Genomic DNA, 17,364 nt, shown 5'->3' with positions numbered 1-17,364 from the left:
GGGATTTCGGGGCCCATTTATACAGGCTATTAGAAGCTTATACTCACACCCCACAGCACACATCAGAGCGGCAGGCTATCAATCCAAACTTATTAACATACGGAATGGGACAAGACAAGGCTGTCCTCTGTCACCACTCTTGTTTGCGCTCTGTATAGAGCCGTTGGCAGCGACAATCCGTTTGGCTTCAGAGGTGCATGGCGTCAGGATAGGGGGGGAAGAATTCAAAATATCTCTGTTTGCTGACGATGTCCTCCTCACCCTGACAAGACCGTTAACATCTCTCCCCCATTTATATCAAATACTCCAAGACTACTCTGACATTTCAGGATACAAAATCAACCTAGACAAGAGCGAAGCGTTACCTATCGCACTTCCAAATCACACAAAAAAGTTAATTGACACTAACTTCGCACTTAAATGGGCAAAAGAGGCACTGAAGTACCTAGGAATTAAACTATCAAGTGATATGACAGAACTATATAAATTGAACTATGTTCCACTATACAAAACAATCAGGCGGGAGATAAAAACATGGAAAGCCGGTGGGTTTTCATGGTATGGTCGATTATCGGCTGTTAAAATGAACACTCTCCCAAGACTTCTATACCTATTCAGGACCTTACCAATCAAAATCCCTTTAGTAGACCTTAATAGACTCCAGACGGACTTGATTGGCTTTATAAGGGGCAGTAAGAAAGCTAGAATTCCTTCCCATACACTACTTTGCCATAGGCAACTGGGAGGGGTAGGGGTTCCCAATCTCATAAACTACTACCAGGCGGCGAGACTAGCGCAGACCACTTTACTAGGCAAGAAACCAAACGATCTTAGATGGGTACAAGTGGAGACATTGATGGCAGGCTACAGACACTCAGATGATATTCTTTGGGAGAAACCAGGACATATTTCTAATAAACCACAGGCTTCTAAACTAACAGGGGAGATGATGGCACTATGGAGTTCGCTATCTTCCTCTCTAAATTTACTACCGACAGACTCACTGAAAAGACCAATTAGGACTCTTATGCACCAAGACTTCCACAATCAGATAGGAAAATGGGAGAACAAAGGACTTTATAGAGTTGCGGACTTCTTACATAACGGTAAAATAGTTACATTCCAACAACTGCAAGATAAATTACAACCAGAAAGGCTACATTGGTTTTTATACCTACAAATAGCATCAGCCATATCAAGCGCTATAACTCACAACCCCAGACAAAATCTGACTACACTAGAACGGTACTCCAGCTCGAGTATTAGACACAAAAAACTTATTTCTCACATATACAACTCAATACAGATGGCCAAAAACATCTCTAAGACTCCATTAATGGAAAAATGGGAATCAGACACAAATAAGATCCAATCCAAAGAGGAATGGGAAGAAACCTTCTATACTGCAGGGAGGGGTCTGATCAGTGCAGACTTTAAAGAGAATTGTATTAAAACCGCCTTCAGATGGTATCTCACACCAGTAATTACATCGCATTATAGCCAGAAGGGCAACAAAAATTGCTATAGAGGGTGTATAGAGACGGGGACCTACATACACATGTGGTGGGAATGCCCCCAGATACAACTGGTATGGTCTAAGCTATCTGCCCTACTAAGTGATGTTCTGACTGAAAATATAAACTTAACAATGTCCCAAGCGTTATTGAACGAACATGTTAAACCCTTTAACAAAGCCATCAACACATTTATACATACACTATGCACAGCTACTAGGATATGTGTGGCCAGATACTGGAAGATAGGGATCCCCACATGGGGAGAAATAATAGAGAAGATCAAAGCCACATATAAGTTGTCCGAATCAGCCTCCTTTATACAAGCAAACCATGACGAATTCCTAAAGATATGGAATTACTGGATCTTGAAGGGATATTAAAACATTACTGATAAAGAACTAGAACACACAAACATTAAGAGACACAGACATTCATTTAAAGTTACAAGAGGACATAGGACACTGACTGTTTATGAAAAACCCTTGTATAACAAAGAGGGGGGCTTCCTCCCTGGATCTACGGAAGGAGATTGAATGAGACAGGCAAATTACAGTTAAAGTTTATGTTTTGTTTTATTGTTTAATATTTATTGTTATTATTTACAGTTGGGGGGGTAAGAGGTTCAATTTATGCATTAGAGAGCTATAGAGGGAGGGAGATGGTCTTACTGTTACAAAGACTTTTCTGCTTCTTGGATGATATACACCCCTCTCGCTTTTGGATGCTATAATAATATATGCAGACGCACAGACATACAGAATACTCTGGTTGAAGCTGCGCTAAAATCTTATTTTCACAATTTTGACATCACATGAACTCAAGCCTACCAGGCAAGGAACTGAAGATTTCTTTTTGAAAGGTGGGAGGGGCAAGGGATCTTACCTGAATGAATAATATGTGATGTAAGTTTTATATGTTCTGCAATAATAAAAATAATTTCAACTAAAGGGACAGTCAGCTCTAAAATTGTTATTGTTTGGGGGGCGTGTCTGGACCAGCGCCTAAAATGGCCACTTTCCTGGGAGCTCTGCACTTAAAATTTTCAATCCGCCAGGAAATCTAAATTATTTTAAGTCATCCAGCGCAGATTCGTACGTCACAACATAGAGAATACTTTCCTGAACTGGATGATACCTATATTGTATGCTTAAAGAGCTCCTAAGCCGGACCGCTGGGTCTTGATGGCGGATTCCTAAGAAACTACTTCCCAGCACCCCTCCCCCCCAGCAACTGGGTACGCAGAGATCATTCTATCATCTTCAAGGACAATCTCTAATAGGAGCCGTGGAGACGCAGGTCTCAGATTATAACCACAAAAGCGACTATTGAAATACCTTTGAAACCTACAGCTCCCACTCTGCCCTGGGACACAGTCAATATGGCGGATTAACGGGTGGGAAACAACATAGGCCTAATCCTACCAACTCTCGAGAACCCTCTATGTCTCAGCTCGAGACTACTCAACAATATGCACATATATATTGTATTTCTTGCAAATATCAGAGCCCGAAACATGGCCCTGCCCAAATGATCGATCGCAATAAAAGATTACAAAATATTTTTTTTTTTATTGTTTAAAAAACATAGATAAAGCCTTTACTACCCATTCCCCAGCTTTGTTCAACCAAAATTGTTATATTGATGTACTTTATTACATTCAAACAACTACAGACAGCCTCTTATCACATGCTTTTGTATTTGCTTTTCACAACAGGAGACTACTAGTTCATGTAGGCCATAATGATAACATTGTGCTTTCGCCATTGAGTTATTTAAGAGTCAGCACACCACAGCACTAATTGGCTAAAATGCAAGTCAATAGATAATAAATAAATAGCCATGTGATCAGAAGATGCTTAGATACCAGGTAATCAGAGGTAAAACGTATATTAATGTAACTGTTGGCTGTGCAAATCTGGGGAATGGGTAGTAAAGGGATTATTTATCTTTTAAAATAATGCTGGTGTAGACTTTCTGTTTAATTTTTTTCTGCTCTTTATTGAGAACCCTATCATCACAAACTTCATCTTCTGTATCTTCCTAGGCCTGCGTTCCCTCCTTTGTCCGTCTCTGCTTTTGTCATTGACTTTGTGAAGAGTTGTGTTGACCCATCATGGAGTTGGAGAAGTTGAGAGATGCTGAAGATGATTCCATTATGTTAAATGGCAGCGTTTCTGACAGTCTTCATACAGACAGGCTGACATTAGAAGATGGGTAAGTTCTACAAATTCTGCACAAGAGGGAAATGTAACCATTTCTAAGTCTCTCTTGCTTGTTTTATGAATCTGGTTTGTGTTTCAAGGGATGACGCAGAAGAATCCATTACTCAAGAGCAAGAAGAATTTCTACCCCACCCAGCAAGCCAGAAAGCTCATTTCACAGATGTAAGAGATCAAATAGAAGTCCGGTTCTACCACCTCTCTGTGCCGTCCGGTATTGCTTCCTCTTTTCCCTGCTGTCCCTGACTTTCCTTGTTATTTGCCTCTCTGGTGATATTCTTTTCTCTTCTTAAAGGGATACTGAACCCAAATTTTTTCTTCCGTGATTCATGTAGAGCAATCAATTTTAAGCAACTTTCTAATTTACTCCTATTATCAATTTTTCTTTTTTTTTCTTGGTATCTTTATTTGAAAAAGCATGAATGTAAGCTTAAGAGTTGGCCCGTTTTTGTTTCAGCACCCGGGGTAGCGCTTGCTGATTGGTGGCTAAAATGTACCCACCAATCAGCAAGCGCTGCCCATGGTGCTGAACCAAAAATAAGCCGGCTACTAAGCTTACATTTCTGCTTTTTCAAATAAAAATACCAAGAGAACAAAGACAAATTGATAATAGGAGTAAATTAAAAAGTTGCTTAATATTTCACATTCTACCTTAATCACAAAAGAAAAAAAATTGGGGTCATTATCCCTTTAAATCGCAGCATTCCCAACCTTGTTACCAAGCACTGTTACCTGGCTGCCACAGTGATCACAGCCCGCAAAATGGCCCCTTATTACCCATGTCAACCTGCCACCTACATGACCTTGCCTGCTCTGTAAGTTGACAAAAAAGAGAATAGAGAAGCACTCAACTGAGAGAACAAAACCTATAAAAACTTCTGTGTTTGTCCACAAAGCCAGTGCCACTCAGAGTACAGTCTCTTTTAGCTCACTATGCCTTTCACAGAGGAGGAATATCCTATAGCATATCATTCTGATTCCGCCCAATGACAGTTCAGCCCTGAAATACCAGGCAATTCTTCTCTGAACAAGAGAAAACAATAAACCCCAGACGTACGTTTCAGCCTCTCTGGGCCTCGTCAGTGAGGTGCAGTTGCATTCTCTAGGTTATCTGTGCCAGGAGTCCACGTCTGGTTTCCTCTTAGGGAGACCTAAAGTAATTGCCATACACAAAAAAGTGCTAGTCATGTTCCTTGTTCATAGGAGGATTGCCTGGTATTTTGGGGCTGGACTGACCGTGTTAGGTGGGATAAGACTGATGTACTTCAGGAATGTTCCCCTCTGTGAAAGGCACAATTGGGCTAAAAGACGCTGCAGCCAGGTGGTTGCCCGTTCCTGGTAGAGCACTTCTCTTTCTGTATGTATCTGCTTTGTAAGTTACCATCAACTACCTATATATACCTTCTAGAAAAAATATCCCCCATACTACCTTAAAGGGATATAAAAGTCAAAATTAAACTTTAATGATCCAGATAGAGCATGCAAAAAAAAAAACCTCTATAATCAAATGTTCTTAGTTCTTTTGGTATCTTTTTTTTTAAGGAGCATATCTAGGTAGACTGAAGAGTGTGTTTGTGTCTTGACATAACATAGTAGATGAGGTTGAAAAAAGTCCATTGAGTTCAACCTATACAAATCTAATATACTTACAAAAAAGCCCCAGTTGAGCTTAAATTAATCCCATTAAAAGATGACCCATTTAATACAAGCAATCATATCCATGAATTTTTTTTTTAGTCAAAAATGTATCCAAACCATTTTTAAATGTATCTAAGGTATTGGCATTCACTACCTCCTTTGGTAATGAGTTCCACAATTTTATTGCTCTTTCTTATGTTATACATTGTTGAAAACACTTTTGCCATAAAGTGCTCAAGACACGCATGCTTCTGAGCCTTTCAAGGTATATTCTTTAACAAAGGATACTAATAGAACAAAGTAAGTTTGATAATAGAAGTAATTTTTTTTAAATTGTGTGTTGTGTTTAAATCATGATAGTTTAACGGTGCATGAAACTCAAATTTGGAAACTTTTTTATAATTGTATGCTCTGTCTGAATCACAAAAGAAAAATGTTTGGTTTCATATCCTTAAATTCTGACTTTCAGGTCCTTGTTTAACGGTAATGCTCCGCTTTTGCCCTCTACAGACCTACTAGGGAAGTGATGGGGAACCTTGGCACTCCAGATGTTTCAGAACTACATTACCCATGATGCTTAGGCCATCCACAGTCCAATCGAGCATCATGGGAAATGTAGTTCTGAAAAATCTTGAGTGCCAAGGTTCGTCTTGTGAAGATTCTGTCCATTTCTCTCTTGCAGTTTGAAGGGAAGACGTCGTTTGGAATGTCGGTCTTTAACTTGAGCAATGCAATCATGGGTAGTGGGATCCTTGGATTAGCGTATGCTATGTCTAACACAGGCATTGTGCTCTTTGTGTAAGTATGGCAGTTTATCCTATCACTGTGTGCACATTCCTAGCACAAACACTTATCAGTTGGGAAACGCACTGTTTATACAGCAGGTTATAAAATACCAGTAATAACCTTCACCAGCTGCAGAAGAAGAGATAAGGTGTAACTTCTACAAATAGTAAAATGAGCACAAGTGTCTTAAAGGTACCACGCACACACATGGCTTTAAAGGGACAGTCTACACTAAAATTGTTATTTTTTTAAAAAATAGATAACGCCTTTACTACCCATTGCCCAGCTTTGCACAACCAACATTGTTAGATTATTATACTTTATAACATTTAAACCTCTAAATGTCTGCCTGTTTCTAAGCCGCTATAGACAGCCTCTTATCACATGCTTTTTTCTTTTGCTTTTCACCACAAGAGACTGCTAGTTCATGTGGGCCATATAGATACCATTGTGTTCATGTACGAGGAGTTATTTAAGAGTTAGCCCACCACAGCACTAAATGCAAGTCAATAGATAAAGAAAAAATAATCATGTGATCAGGGGGCTGTCAGAAGATGCTAAGAAAAAAAAGTATATTAAAGGAACAGTCGACTCAAAACTGTTTATTGTTTTAAAAGATAGATAACAGTGTTGTTTATGCAAAACTGGGGAATGGGTAATAAAGGAATTATCTTTCTTTTCAAACAATAACAATTCTGGTGTAGACTGTCCCTTTAAAGGGACAGTCAACACCAGAATGTTTGTTGTTTTAAAAGATAGATAATCTCTTAATTACCAATTCCCCAGTTTTGCATAACCAACACAGTTATAATAATACACATTTTACCTCTGTATTTACCTTGTATCTAAGCCACAGCAGACTGCCCCCTTATTTCAGTTCTTTTGACAGACTTGCATTTTAGCCAATCAGAGCTGTCTCCATGGTAAATTCACGTGCATGAGCTCAATTTTATCTATATGAAACACGTAAACTAATGCCCTCTAGTGGTGAAAAACTATCAAAATGCATTTAGATTAGAGGCGGCCTTCAAGGTCTAAGAAATTAGCCTATGAACCTCCTAGGTTTAGCTTTCAACTAAGAATACCAAGAGAACAAAGCAAAATTGGTGATTAAAGTAAATTGGAAAGTTGTTTAAAATTGCATGCCCTATTTGAAACATGAAAGTTTTTTTTTAGACTTGACGGTCCCTTTAAGCACTTTATTTGGGTCATTTTATGCCAGATCTAATGATAAATTAATTGTAGCACTATGAACATTGTACTTATTTGTAGACTGTGCTCACAATCCTTAAGATGAACCATGATTACAATATTTTATGTCATTTGATGTGGGATTTCATTATGGTTAAAGGGACAGTATACACTCATTTTCATATAACTGCATGTAATAGACACTACTATACAGAATAAGATGCACGGATACTGATATAAAAATCCAGTATAAAATGGTTTAAAAACGTACTTAGAAGCTTTCAGTTTAGCTCTGTTGAAAAGGCAGTTGGAAAGCCCACTGCAAGTGGCAAATAAGACCCCCCCCCCCTTCTTTTGCATATGAAAAGACCCTTTACACAAACAGGAGCAAGCTGGAGAAGGTAGCTGACGGTATTCAAATAAAACTTTGGGGCTTGGTTAGGAGTCTGAAAATCAGAGCAATGTTATTTAAAAATAAGCAAAATTATACATTTTTTTTTAAAAAAACTAACTTTATGGGCTTTATAAATAGATCATCTACAAAACATTTATGCAAAGAAAAAATGAGTGTATAATGGACCTTTAATTGGGAGATGTGTATGAATGACACTGGCATGTGTTGATTTGTTAGATAATCATAGCTATATGATATAGCAATAATCAGAATGTGTAATTTATTCATGATAATTTTAGGATACTCTAGATTACTCTAAATATGCCTTTTTGTTCACAGATTTCTTCTTGCTTCTATTGGTCTTCTTTCATCATACTCCATCCATTTGCTCCTCAAGTGCTCTGGAGTTGTGGGTGAGTGATTAGACATATATATATATATATATATATATATATATATATATATATATATATATATATATATATATATATTTATATATGAAACACTACTCAAAATACTAGTCAGGTTGAGTCAACAACACTTTCCAGAGAGATGTTCTTGGTTTGGAAACTGAATGTAGGTTGTTTAGCTACATGATTTTGGTGAATGTTGTATTAATCTTTGTACCAAATCTTTCTTGAGTTATATAACCTTGTTTTGTTTGGCTTAATGAACTGCTGAGAATTACCAACCCAAAAACATGATACCACTCCATACTATTCATTGGTTCCACACATGGTAACTGTACATCTCAAATACAGGTTAATGGGCAAGATACTATACGCATGGACTCCATTGGATTGATCATCTGGCCAGGTTCCTAGAAACAGCATCTCCACTTTCTATATACTTATTTTCTTCTTGTCTTAGCTGGGCTTGTATTAAAGAATTTAAGGTATGACGGCTTAGATTTAACATTGGCTGGACAGCCCCTGTCCACCAGACATTGTGGCTCCATATAAGCTGAAGTGTGCAACACTACCCCCTGCTTGCACACAGCCAATGGCGTGCAAGCAGGAGCTGTCAGTCACCCGAGATGGAAAAGTTGGAGGTGGGATTGAGTTCCACCATTATTTAGTTGGCATAGCGGGTTAAGAAGCTGTGAGTCTGCAGCCTATGGCGCTCCGAAGTCGCTCTTGCAGCTTCTTAAATGGAGCCCTATGTGTGTGTTCATCATCTATCTGTCTCAAGAGCATTTTTATAGCTTTCTACATGATCATGTGAATACATCAGATTGACTTGGATTCACAGACACACACTTTGTTATTGGCAGTGGGAACGAGGGTTAGGTCTGCTTTTAGATTTATCAAACAAATCAAATGTATCAACAAGTAAGTGATTTTGTTATTAAGCATTTTACCCCTCTAGCGTTTAAAGAGCTTGTTTTATTATATGGATTTTCTGTCCCTTTAACCTGTGCTCAATATGTGCCTGTCTGGCAAGGGTTAATCAGATCTATATGTGACCACCCAGATGGAAAGGAAATTGAAAAGTCTATATCAGGGGTGTCAAACTCAAATTCATCGGGGGCCACATCAGCAGTTTGGTCACCCTCAAAGGGCCGGTTGTATAGGACTATATATATATTATATCATGCTGGTGGTATTGATATTTAAAGAGCTAGGGAAGGCTTAGCAATGCATTAGGGCTAACAACTGCTGGCTTCTGCTTATTATGGGCCTCTGGTTGTGGTTTATTATAAAATTAATCAGTGAGTAGAGTAGTCAGTAATAAATTATAGATGGCGCCAGTGCCAGACCCCTCCCTTAAGTTCAGAGACCCCCATCAATATGTGGACAGACAGTGACACAGTGCCCCCCCTCCCCAGCCTGGCCATTCAAGATTTTCCAGCAATCAATCTGTGGACAGACAGCAGTGACAGACAGTGCCCACCCTGGCCCCCCCATCCCCAGCCTGGCCATTCAAGATTCTCCTACCTGGCTGTACTGACGGTCGACACTGTGGACCTGGACTAGTTGTCTGACTCCACTCGTGACTGAGCTACCTGCAGCCTGCTGCCTGTCTGGAAATCTCACCTAAAGCGGCCATGGCTGCATCCCTCTGCTTTCTCCCGCTCTCATTCAGAGTGAGTGACGTTACGTGAGGCAAGTGAGCTGCGCCTGGTCACCAGTCCTCCACTGACACAATCACAATACGCATGCGTGGCGCGGCGTGCACTCACTCGGACCTCCCCCCCATAATGATCAATAGGCAGTATTAGGCTATCTATGCCGGGCCAGCACACTGTGGGAGGGAGAGGAGTGGGACGGGAGGCGGCAGTGACAGTCAGTGAGGAGGCACACAGGCAGGCTAGGCAGCAAGTCAGTACTCTGCAGGTGTACTCTGCTATGCATAATAATAATAAGGCGGCGGCTACACGGGCCACATGACAAGGTCTGGTGGGCCGGATTCGGCCCGCGGGCCTTGTGTTTGACACCCGTGGTCTATATGAACCATTATCGTTTTATATTCACTTTCATGTCCTTTAAATATTGTTGTAATGCATTATGGGTACAAAATACTAACCCTGGTAAAACATAGAATTCCAAATAAGGTACCTGGTTGAGTCACTCCATCCCAGCTTGAGTAGTATTGGCTTGTTTGCTGGTTATGACCATATCACATGAGTCTGTGATGATTTAACAAACTTCAGAACCTTTTACTGTGCAACAGGTGTTGTTAGTTGTGCGCAGCCAATGACTGCATCCTAAATACAGAGGATTGGCCCTGAATCAGGGTAATCATTACTGCTTGACACTTTTCTTCTTATTTTTGTTTACCCCATAATGGTAAGTGCCCCTAGTCATCCGCTGAACGATCTACTGCTCAAGGGATGCACTCATTAAAGGGACATGAAATACATTTTGCTTTTGTGTAAAATTGTGCTTGGCCATAGGCCAACATGTAGATTATGTGACCTTCAGTGTGGGACAAAGTGCACTTTTTACACATGGTGCATATTAAAGGGATATGAAACCCAAATGTTCTCTTTCATGATTCAGATAGAGCAGCAATTTTAAGTAACTTTCTAATTTACTCCAAAATTATCAAATTTTCTTCGTTCTCTTGGTATCTTTATTTAAAAATACCAGCACCTGGTTAGGGCTTGCAGATTGGCAGCTAAATGTAGCCACCAATCAGCAAGGGCTACCTAAGGTGCTCCTAAGCTTACATTCCTGTTTCCCCCCCTAAATAAATATTCCAAGAGAACACAGAAAAATTGATAATAGAAGTAAATTAGAAAGTTGCTTAAAATTCCCTGCTCTATCTGAATCATTGGGTTTCATATCCCTTTAAAGGTTTTCTATTGTTGAAAATAAGTGAATAGTCAATACATATAAATAAGGACCAGTAAACACAACAATAGATTTGCATAATCAACAAATGCATGATAACAAGACAATGCAATAACACTTAGTCTGAACTCCAAATGAGTAGTAGATTTTTTAAAAATAAATTGCAAAGTTCTGTCTATTTCCACTCCCCCTGTATCATGAGACAGCCATCAGCCAATCACAAATGCATACACGTACCATGTGACAGCCATCAGCCAATCACAAATGCATACACGTACCATGTGACAGCCATCGGCCAATCGCAAATGCATATACGTTTATTCTGTGAAGTCTTGCACATGCTCAGTAGGAGCTGGTGACACAAAAAGTGGAAATATAAAAAGACTGTGCACATTTAGTTAATGGAAGTAAATTGTAAAGTTGTTTAAAAGCGCTGCTCTGTCTGATTCATGAAAGTTTAATTTTGACTGCAGTGTCCCTTCCTAAGTTCAGGAACACTATTTATTTAAGCTCACGAGCACTATATGGCAGCAGTTTTACAAGAATGTTATCCTCGGGAAATAGTGCTGCTATCTAGTGCTCCAGACACTTACTTAGCAGTATTCCCTCTATGGCCACATTTTGTGAGCAGCCAAGCAATGAAACCGTTAATTAGGGAACCATACCCTGCTGTTAGTAAATACTACACAATGCAGACTGTAATGTATGGTTCCCTTATTAACTGATTCACTGTTGGGCCTTAGAGGGAACACTGCTACCTAGGTATCTCTTCAACAAAGAAACTTTTTCTTCATTGTATGCTCTATCTGAATCACAACATCATTTTTTCGGGGTTTTTATATCCCTTTAATTCAGTGATATAAACTTTTTGGTGTGTGGCGATAGCTTCTTACAAGATGGGTATTGCACTCAGAGACATTGTGTAATGAAAGTGAGCTCTGTTGCAAAAGTGGGAGGCTAAATGGTGAAAAATGTAACTAAATGTCTTTTTTATGATGAGCAATCAGACCTCTTTCATTACTGTCTACTTAAAACCTATTGCCATTTTTATCTAAATGATCACTGCGTTAATACAGTGTGTAGTCCAGTTGGTGGCTCCATGATGAAAAACATAATTTATGCTTACCTGATAAATTTATTTCTCTTGTAGTGTATCCAGTCCACGGATCATCCATTACTTATGGGATATTCTCCTTCTCAACAGGAAGTTGCAAGAGGATCACCCACAACAGAGCTGCTATATAGCTCCTCCCCTAACTGTCATATCCAGTCATTCGACCGAAAACAAACAGAGAAAGGAGAAACCATAGGGTGCAGTGGTGACTGTAGTTTAATTAAAATTTAGACCTGCCTGAAAAGGACAGGGCGGGCCGTGGACTGGATACACTACAAGAGAAATAAATTTATCAGGTAAGCATAAATTATGTTTTCTCTTGTTAAGTGTATCCAGTCCACGGATCATCCATTACTTATGGGATACCAATACCAAAGCTAAAGTACACGGATGATGGGAGGGACAAGGCAGGATTAAGCGGAAGGAACCACTGCCTGAAGAACCTTTCTCCCAAAAACAGCCTCCGAAGAAGCAAAAGTATCAAATTTGTAAAATTTGGAAAAAGTGTGAAGCGAAGACCAGGCCTTTAAAATCTGTTCAACAGAGGCCTCATTTTTAAAGGCCCAGGTGGAAGCCACAGCTCTAGTAGAATGAGCTGTAATCCTTTCAGGGGGCTGCTGTCCAGCTGTCTCATAGGCTAGGCGTAGTATGCTCCGAAGCCAAAAGGAAAGAGAGGTTGCCAAAGCTTTTTGACCTCTCCTCTGTCCAGAGTAAACGACAAACAGGGTAGATGTTTGACGAAAATCTTTAGTAGCTTGTAAGTAAAACTTCAAGGCACGGACTATGTCCAGATTATGTAAAAGACGTCCCTTCTTTGAAGAAGGATTAGGACACAATGATGGAACAACAATCTCTTGATTGATATTCTTGTTAGAAACCACCTTAGGTAAAAACCCAGGTTTGGTACGCAGGACTACCTTATCTGCATGAAAAATCAGATAAGGAGAATCACATTGTAAGGCAGATAGCTCAGAGACTCTCCGAGCCAAGGAAATAGCCATCAAAAACAGAACTTTCCAAGATAAAAGTTTAATATCAATGGAATGAAGGGGTTCCAACGGAACTCCTTGAAGAACTTAAAGAACCAAGTTTAAGCTCCACGGGGGAGCAACAGGTTTAAACACAGGCTTAATTCTAACCAATGCCTGGCAAAATGCCTGGACGTCTGGAACCTCTGCCAGACGCTTGTGCAAAAGAATAGACAGAGCAGATATCTGTCCCTTTAAGGAACTAGCTGATAATCCTTTGTCCAAGCCCTCTTGAAGAAAAGACAATATTCTAGGAATCCTAACCTTACTCCATGAGTAATTCTTGGATTCACACCAATAAAGATATTTACTCCATATCTTGTGGTAGATTTTCCTGGTAACAGGCTTTCGTGCCTGTATTAAAGTATCAATGACTGACTCGGAGAAGCCACGCTTTGATAGAATCAAGCGTTCAATCTCCATGCAGTCAGTCTCAGAGAAATTAGATTTGGATGATTGAAAGGACCTTGTATCAGAAGGTCCTGTCTTAGAGGCAGAGTCCATGGTGGAAAGGATGACATGTCCACTAGGTCTGCATACCAAGTCCTGCGTGGCCACGTAGGTGCTATCAGAATCACTGATGCTCTCTCCTGTTTGATTTTGGCAATCAGTCGAGGGAGCAGAGGAAACGGTGGAAACACATAGGCCAGGTTGAAGAACCAAGGCGCTGCTAGAGCATCTATCAGCGTCGCTTCTGGGTCCCTGGACCTGGATCCGTAACAAGGAAGCTTGGCGTTCTGGCGAGACGTCATGAGATCCAACTCTGGTTTGCCCCAACGATGAATCAACTGAGCAAACACCTCCGGATGGAGTTCCCACTCCCCCGGATGGAAAGTCTGACGACTTAGAAAATCCGCCTCCCAGTTCTCCACGCCTGGGATATGGATTGCTGACAGGTGGCAAGAGTGGTACTCTGCCCAGCGAATTATATTTGAGACTTCTAACATCGCTAGGGAACTCCTGATTCCCCCTTGATGGTTTATGTAAGCCACAGTCGTGATGTTGTCCGACTGAAATCTGATGAACCTCAGTGTTGCTAACTGAGGCCAAGCCAGAAGAGCATTGAATATCGCTCTTAACTCCAGAATATTTATTGGAAGGAGTTTCTCCTCCTGAGTCCACGATCCCTGTGCCTTCAGGGAATTCCAGACTGCACCCCAACCTAGAAGGCTGGCATCTGTTGTTACAATTGTCCAATCTGGCCTGCGAAAGGTCATACCCTTGGACAGGTGTACCCGAGACAACCACCAGAGAAGAGAATCTCTGGTCTCTTGATCCAGATATAGCAGAGGGGACAAATCTGTGTAATCCCCATTCCACTGACTCAGCATGCATAATTGCAGCGGTCTGAGATGAAGGCGCGCAAATGGCACTATGTCCATTGCCGCTACCATTAAGCCGATTACCTCCATACACTGAGCTACCGAAGGGCGCGGAATGGAGTGAAGAACACGGCAAGCATTTAGAAGTTTTGTAACCTGGACTCCGTCAGGTAAATTTTCATTTCTACAGAATCTATAAGAGTCCCTAAGAAGGAGACTCTTGTGAGTGGGGATAGAGAACTCTTTTCCTCGTTCACTTTCCACCCCTGCTTGCCTTTGTTCCAGGACTGGTTAGGTTTCCAGGCCTGCTTAGATTGAGCAAAAGTTCCCTCTTGTTTTGAAGCGGAGGAAGTTGATGCTGCACCTGCCTTGAAATTTCGAAAGGCACGAAAATTAGACTGTTTGGCCTTTGCTTTGGCCCTGTCCTGAGGAAGGGTGTGACCCTTACCTCCAGTAATGTCAGCAATAATTTCCTTCAAACCAGGCCCGAATAAGGTCTGCCCCTTGAAAGGAATGTTGAGTAATTTAGACTTCGAAATCACGTCAGCTGACCAGGATTTAAGCCATAGCGCCCTACGCGCTTGGATGGCGAATCCGGAATTCTTAGCCGTTAGTTTAGTCAAATGAACAATGGCATCAGAAACAAATGAGTTAGCTAGCTTAAGTGTTCTAAGCTTGTCAATAATTTCAGTCAATGGAGCTGTATGGATGGCCTCTTCCAGGGCCTCAAACCAGAATGCCGCCGCGGCCGTGACAGGCGCAATGCATGCAAGGGGCTGTAAAATAAAACCTTGTTGAATAAACATTTTCTTAAGGTAACCCTCCAATTTTTTATCCATTGGATCTGAAAAAGCACAACTGTCCTCAACCGGGATAGTAGTACGCTTTGCTAAAGTAGAAACTTCTCCCTCCACCTTAGGGACCGTCTGCCATAAGTCCCGTGTAGTGGCGTCTATTGGAAACATTTTTCTAAATATAGGAGGTGGGGAAAAAGGCACACCCGGTCTATCCCACTCCTTGCTAATAATTTCTGTAAGCCTTTTAGGTATAGGAAAAACATCAGTACACACCGGTACCGCATAGTATTTATCCAGCCTACACAATTTCTCTGGTACTGCAACTGTGTTACAGTCATTCAGAGCAGCTAATACCTCCCCAAGCAACACACAGAGGTTCTCAAGCTTAAATTTAAAATTAGAAATCTCTGAATCAGGATTCCCCGAATCAGAGATGTCACCCACAGACTGAAGTTCTCCGTCCTCATGATCTACATATTGTGACGCAGTATCAGACATGGCCCTTACAGCATCTGCGCGCTCTGTATTTCTCCTAACCCCAGAGCAATCGCGCTTGCCTCTTAATTCAGGCAACCTGGATAATACCTCTGACAGGGTATTATTCATGATTGCAGCCATGTCCTGCAAGGTAATCGCTATGGGCGTCCCTGATGTAATTGGCGCCATATTAGCGTGCATCCCCTGAGCGGGAGGCGAAGGGTCTGACACGTGGGTAGAGTTAGTCGGCATAACTTCCCCCTCGTCAGAATCTTCTGGTGATATTTCTTTTATAGTTAAAGACTGATCTTTACTGTTTAAGGTGAAATCAATACATTTAGTACACATTCTCCTATGGGGCTCCACCATGGCTTTCAAACATAATGAACAAGTAGTTTCCTCTGTGTCAGACATGTTTAAACAGACTAGCAATGAGACTAGCAAGCTTGGAAAACACTTTAAACAAGTTTACAAGCAATATAAAAAACTTTACTACACCTTTAAGAAACACAAATTTTGTCAAAATTTGAAATAACAGTGATAAAAGGCAGTTACACTAACAAAATTTTTACAGTGTATGTAACAAGTTAGCAGAGCATTGCACCCACTTGCAAATGGATGATTAACCCCTTAATACCCAAAAAATAATAAAAGACAAAAACGTTTTTTTTTTTTTTTTTTTCAAACAGTCACAACAACTGCCACAGCCCTACTGTGGCTTTTTACCTCCCTCAAAAACGACTTTGAAGCCTTTTGAGCCCTCCAGAGATGTCCTGGATCATGCAGGAAGAAGCTGGATGTCTGTGTCTGTAATTTTTGCTGTGCAAAAAACCGGCAAAATAGGCCCCTCCCACTCATATTACAACAGTGGAAAGCCTAAGGAAATTGTTTCTAGGCCAAATTCAAGCCAGCCATGTGGAAAAAAACTAGGCCCCAATAAGTTTTATCACCAAATACATATAAAAACGATTAAACATGCCAGCAAACGTTTTATATTACATTTTTATAAGAGTATGTATCTCTATTAATAAGCCTGATACCAGTCGCTGTCACTGCATTTAAGGCTTTACTTACATTAGTTTGGTATCAGCAGCATTTTCTAGCAAATTCCATCCCTAGTATAAAACACCACACTCCTCTTACGACCTCCATCTTGGTTGAGGCCTGCAAGAGAATGACTGGATATGACAGTTAGGGGAGGAGCTATATAGCAGCTCTGCTGTGGGTGATCCTCTTGCAACTTCCTGTTGGGAAGGAGAATATCCCATAAGTAATGGATGATCCGTGGACTGGATACACTTAACAAGAGAAATATAAGATATTTCTGCTGTATTCACTGGAGATGTCTAATGTATGACTCCTTAAAGGGACACTAAACCCAAAACAATTTATTTCATGATTCAGATAGAGCGTGCAATTTTAAGCAACTTTCTAATTTACTCCTATTATCAATTTTTCTTCGTTCTCTTGCTATCTTTATTTAAAAAGCAGGAATGTGATGCATAGGAGCCAGCCCATTTTTGGTTGAGAACCTGGGTTATGCTTGCTTATTGGTGGGTAAATGTAAGCTTTCAATAAGCAAGCA

At 40.5% G+C, this 17,364-nt stretch overlaps 1 protein-coding gene across 4 annotated transcripts in view; it reads left to right on the top strand.

Moving 5' to 3' along the window:
- The window catches only part of SLC38A5 (solute carrier family 38 member 5), a 204,267-nt gene that overhangs the window by 99,324 nt on the left and 87,579 nt on the right, over nucleotides 1-17,364 (top strand). For 3 of the 4 annotated variants that reach the window (XM_053695700.1, XM_053695702.1, XM_053695703.1), the window contains 4 exons: nucleotides 3,562-3,731; nucleotides 3,820-3,901; nucleotides 6,057-6,172; nucleotides 8,085-8,158. In XM_053695700.1, coding sequence (XP_053551675.1) covers nucleotides 3,631-3,731; nucleotides 3,820-3,901; nucleotides 6,057-6,172; nucleotides 8,085-8,158 — 373 coding nt within the window. In that variant the 5' untranslated portion in view covers nucleotides 3,562-3,630. Of the gene's footprint in view, nucleotides 1-3,561; nucleotides 3,732-3,819; nucleotides 3,951-6,056; nucleotides 6,173-8,084; nucleotides 8,159-17,364 lie in introns of those variants that run through there. The other variant, XM_053695704.1, reaches the window with a different exon arrangement.

Source organism: Bombina bombina, chromosome 12, assembly GCF_027579735.1.
Source record: "Bombina bombina isolate aBomBom1 chromosome 12, aBomBom1.pri, whole genome shotgun sequence".
Classification (NCBI taxonomy): Eukaryota; Metazoa; Chordata; class Amphibia; order Anura; family Bombinatoridae; genus Bombina; species Bombina bombina.
This window is presented reverse-complemented; position numbering and strand designations above follow the sequence as displayed.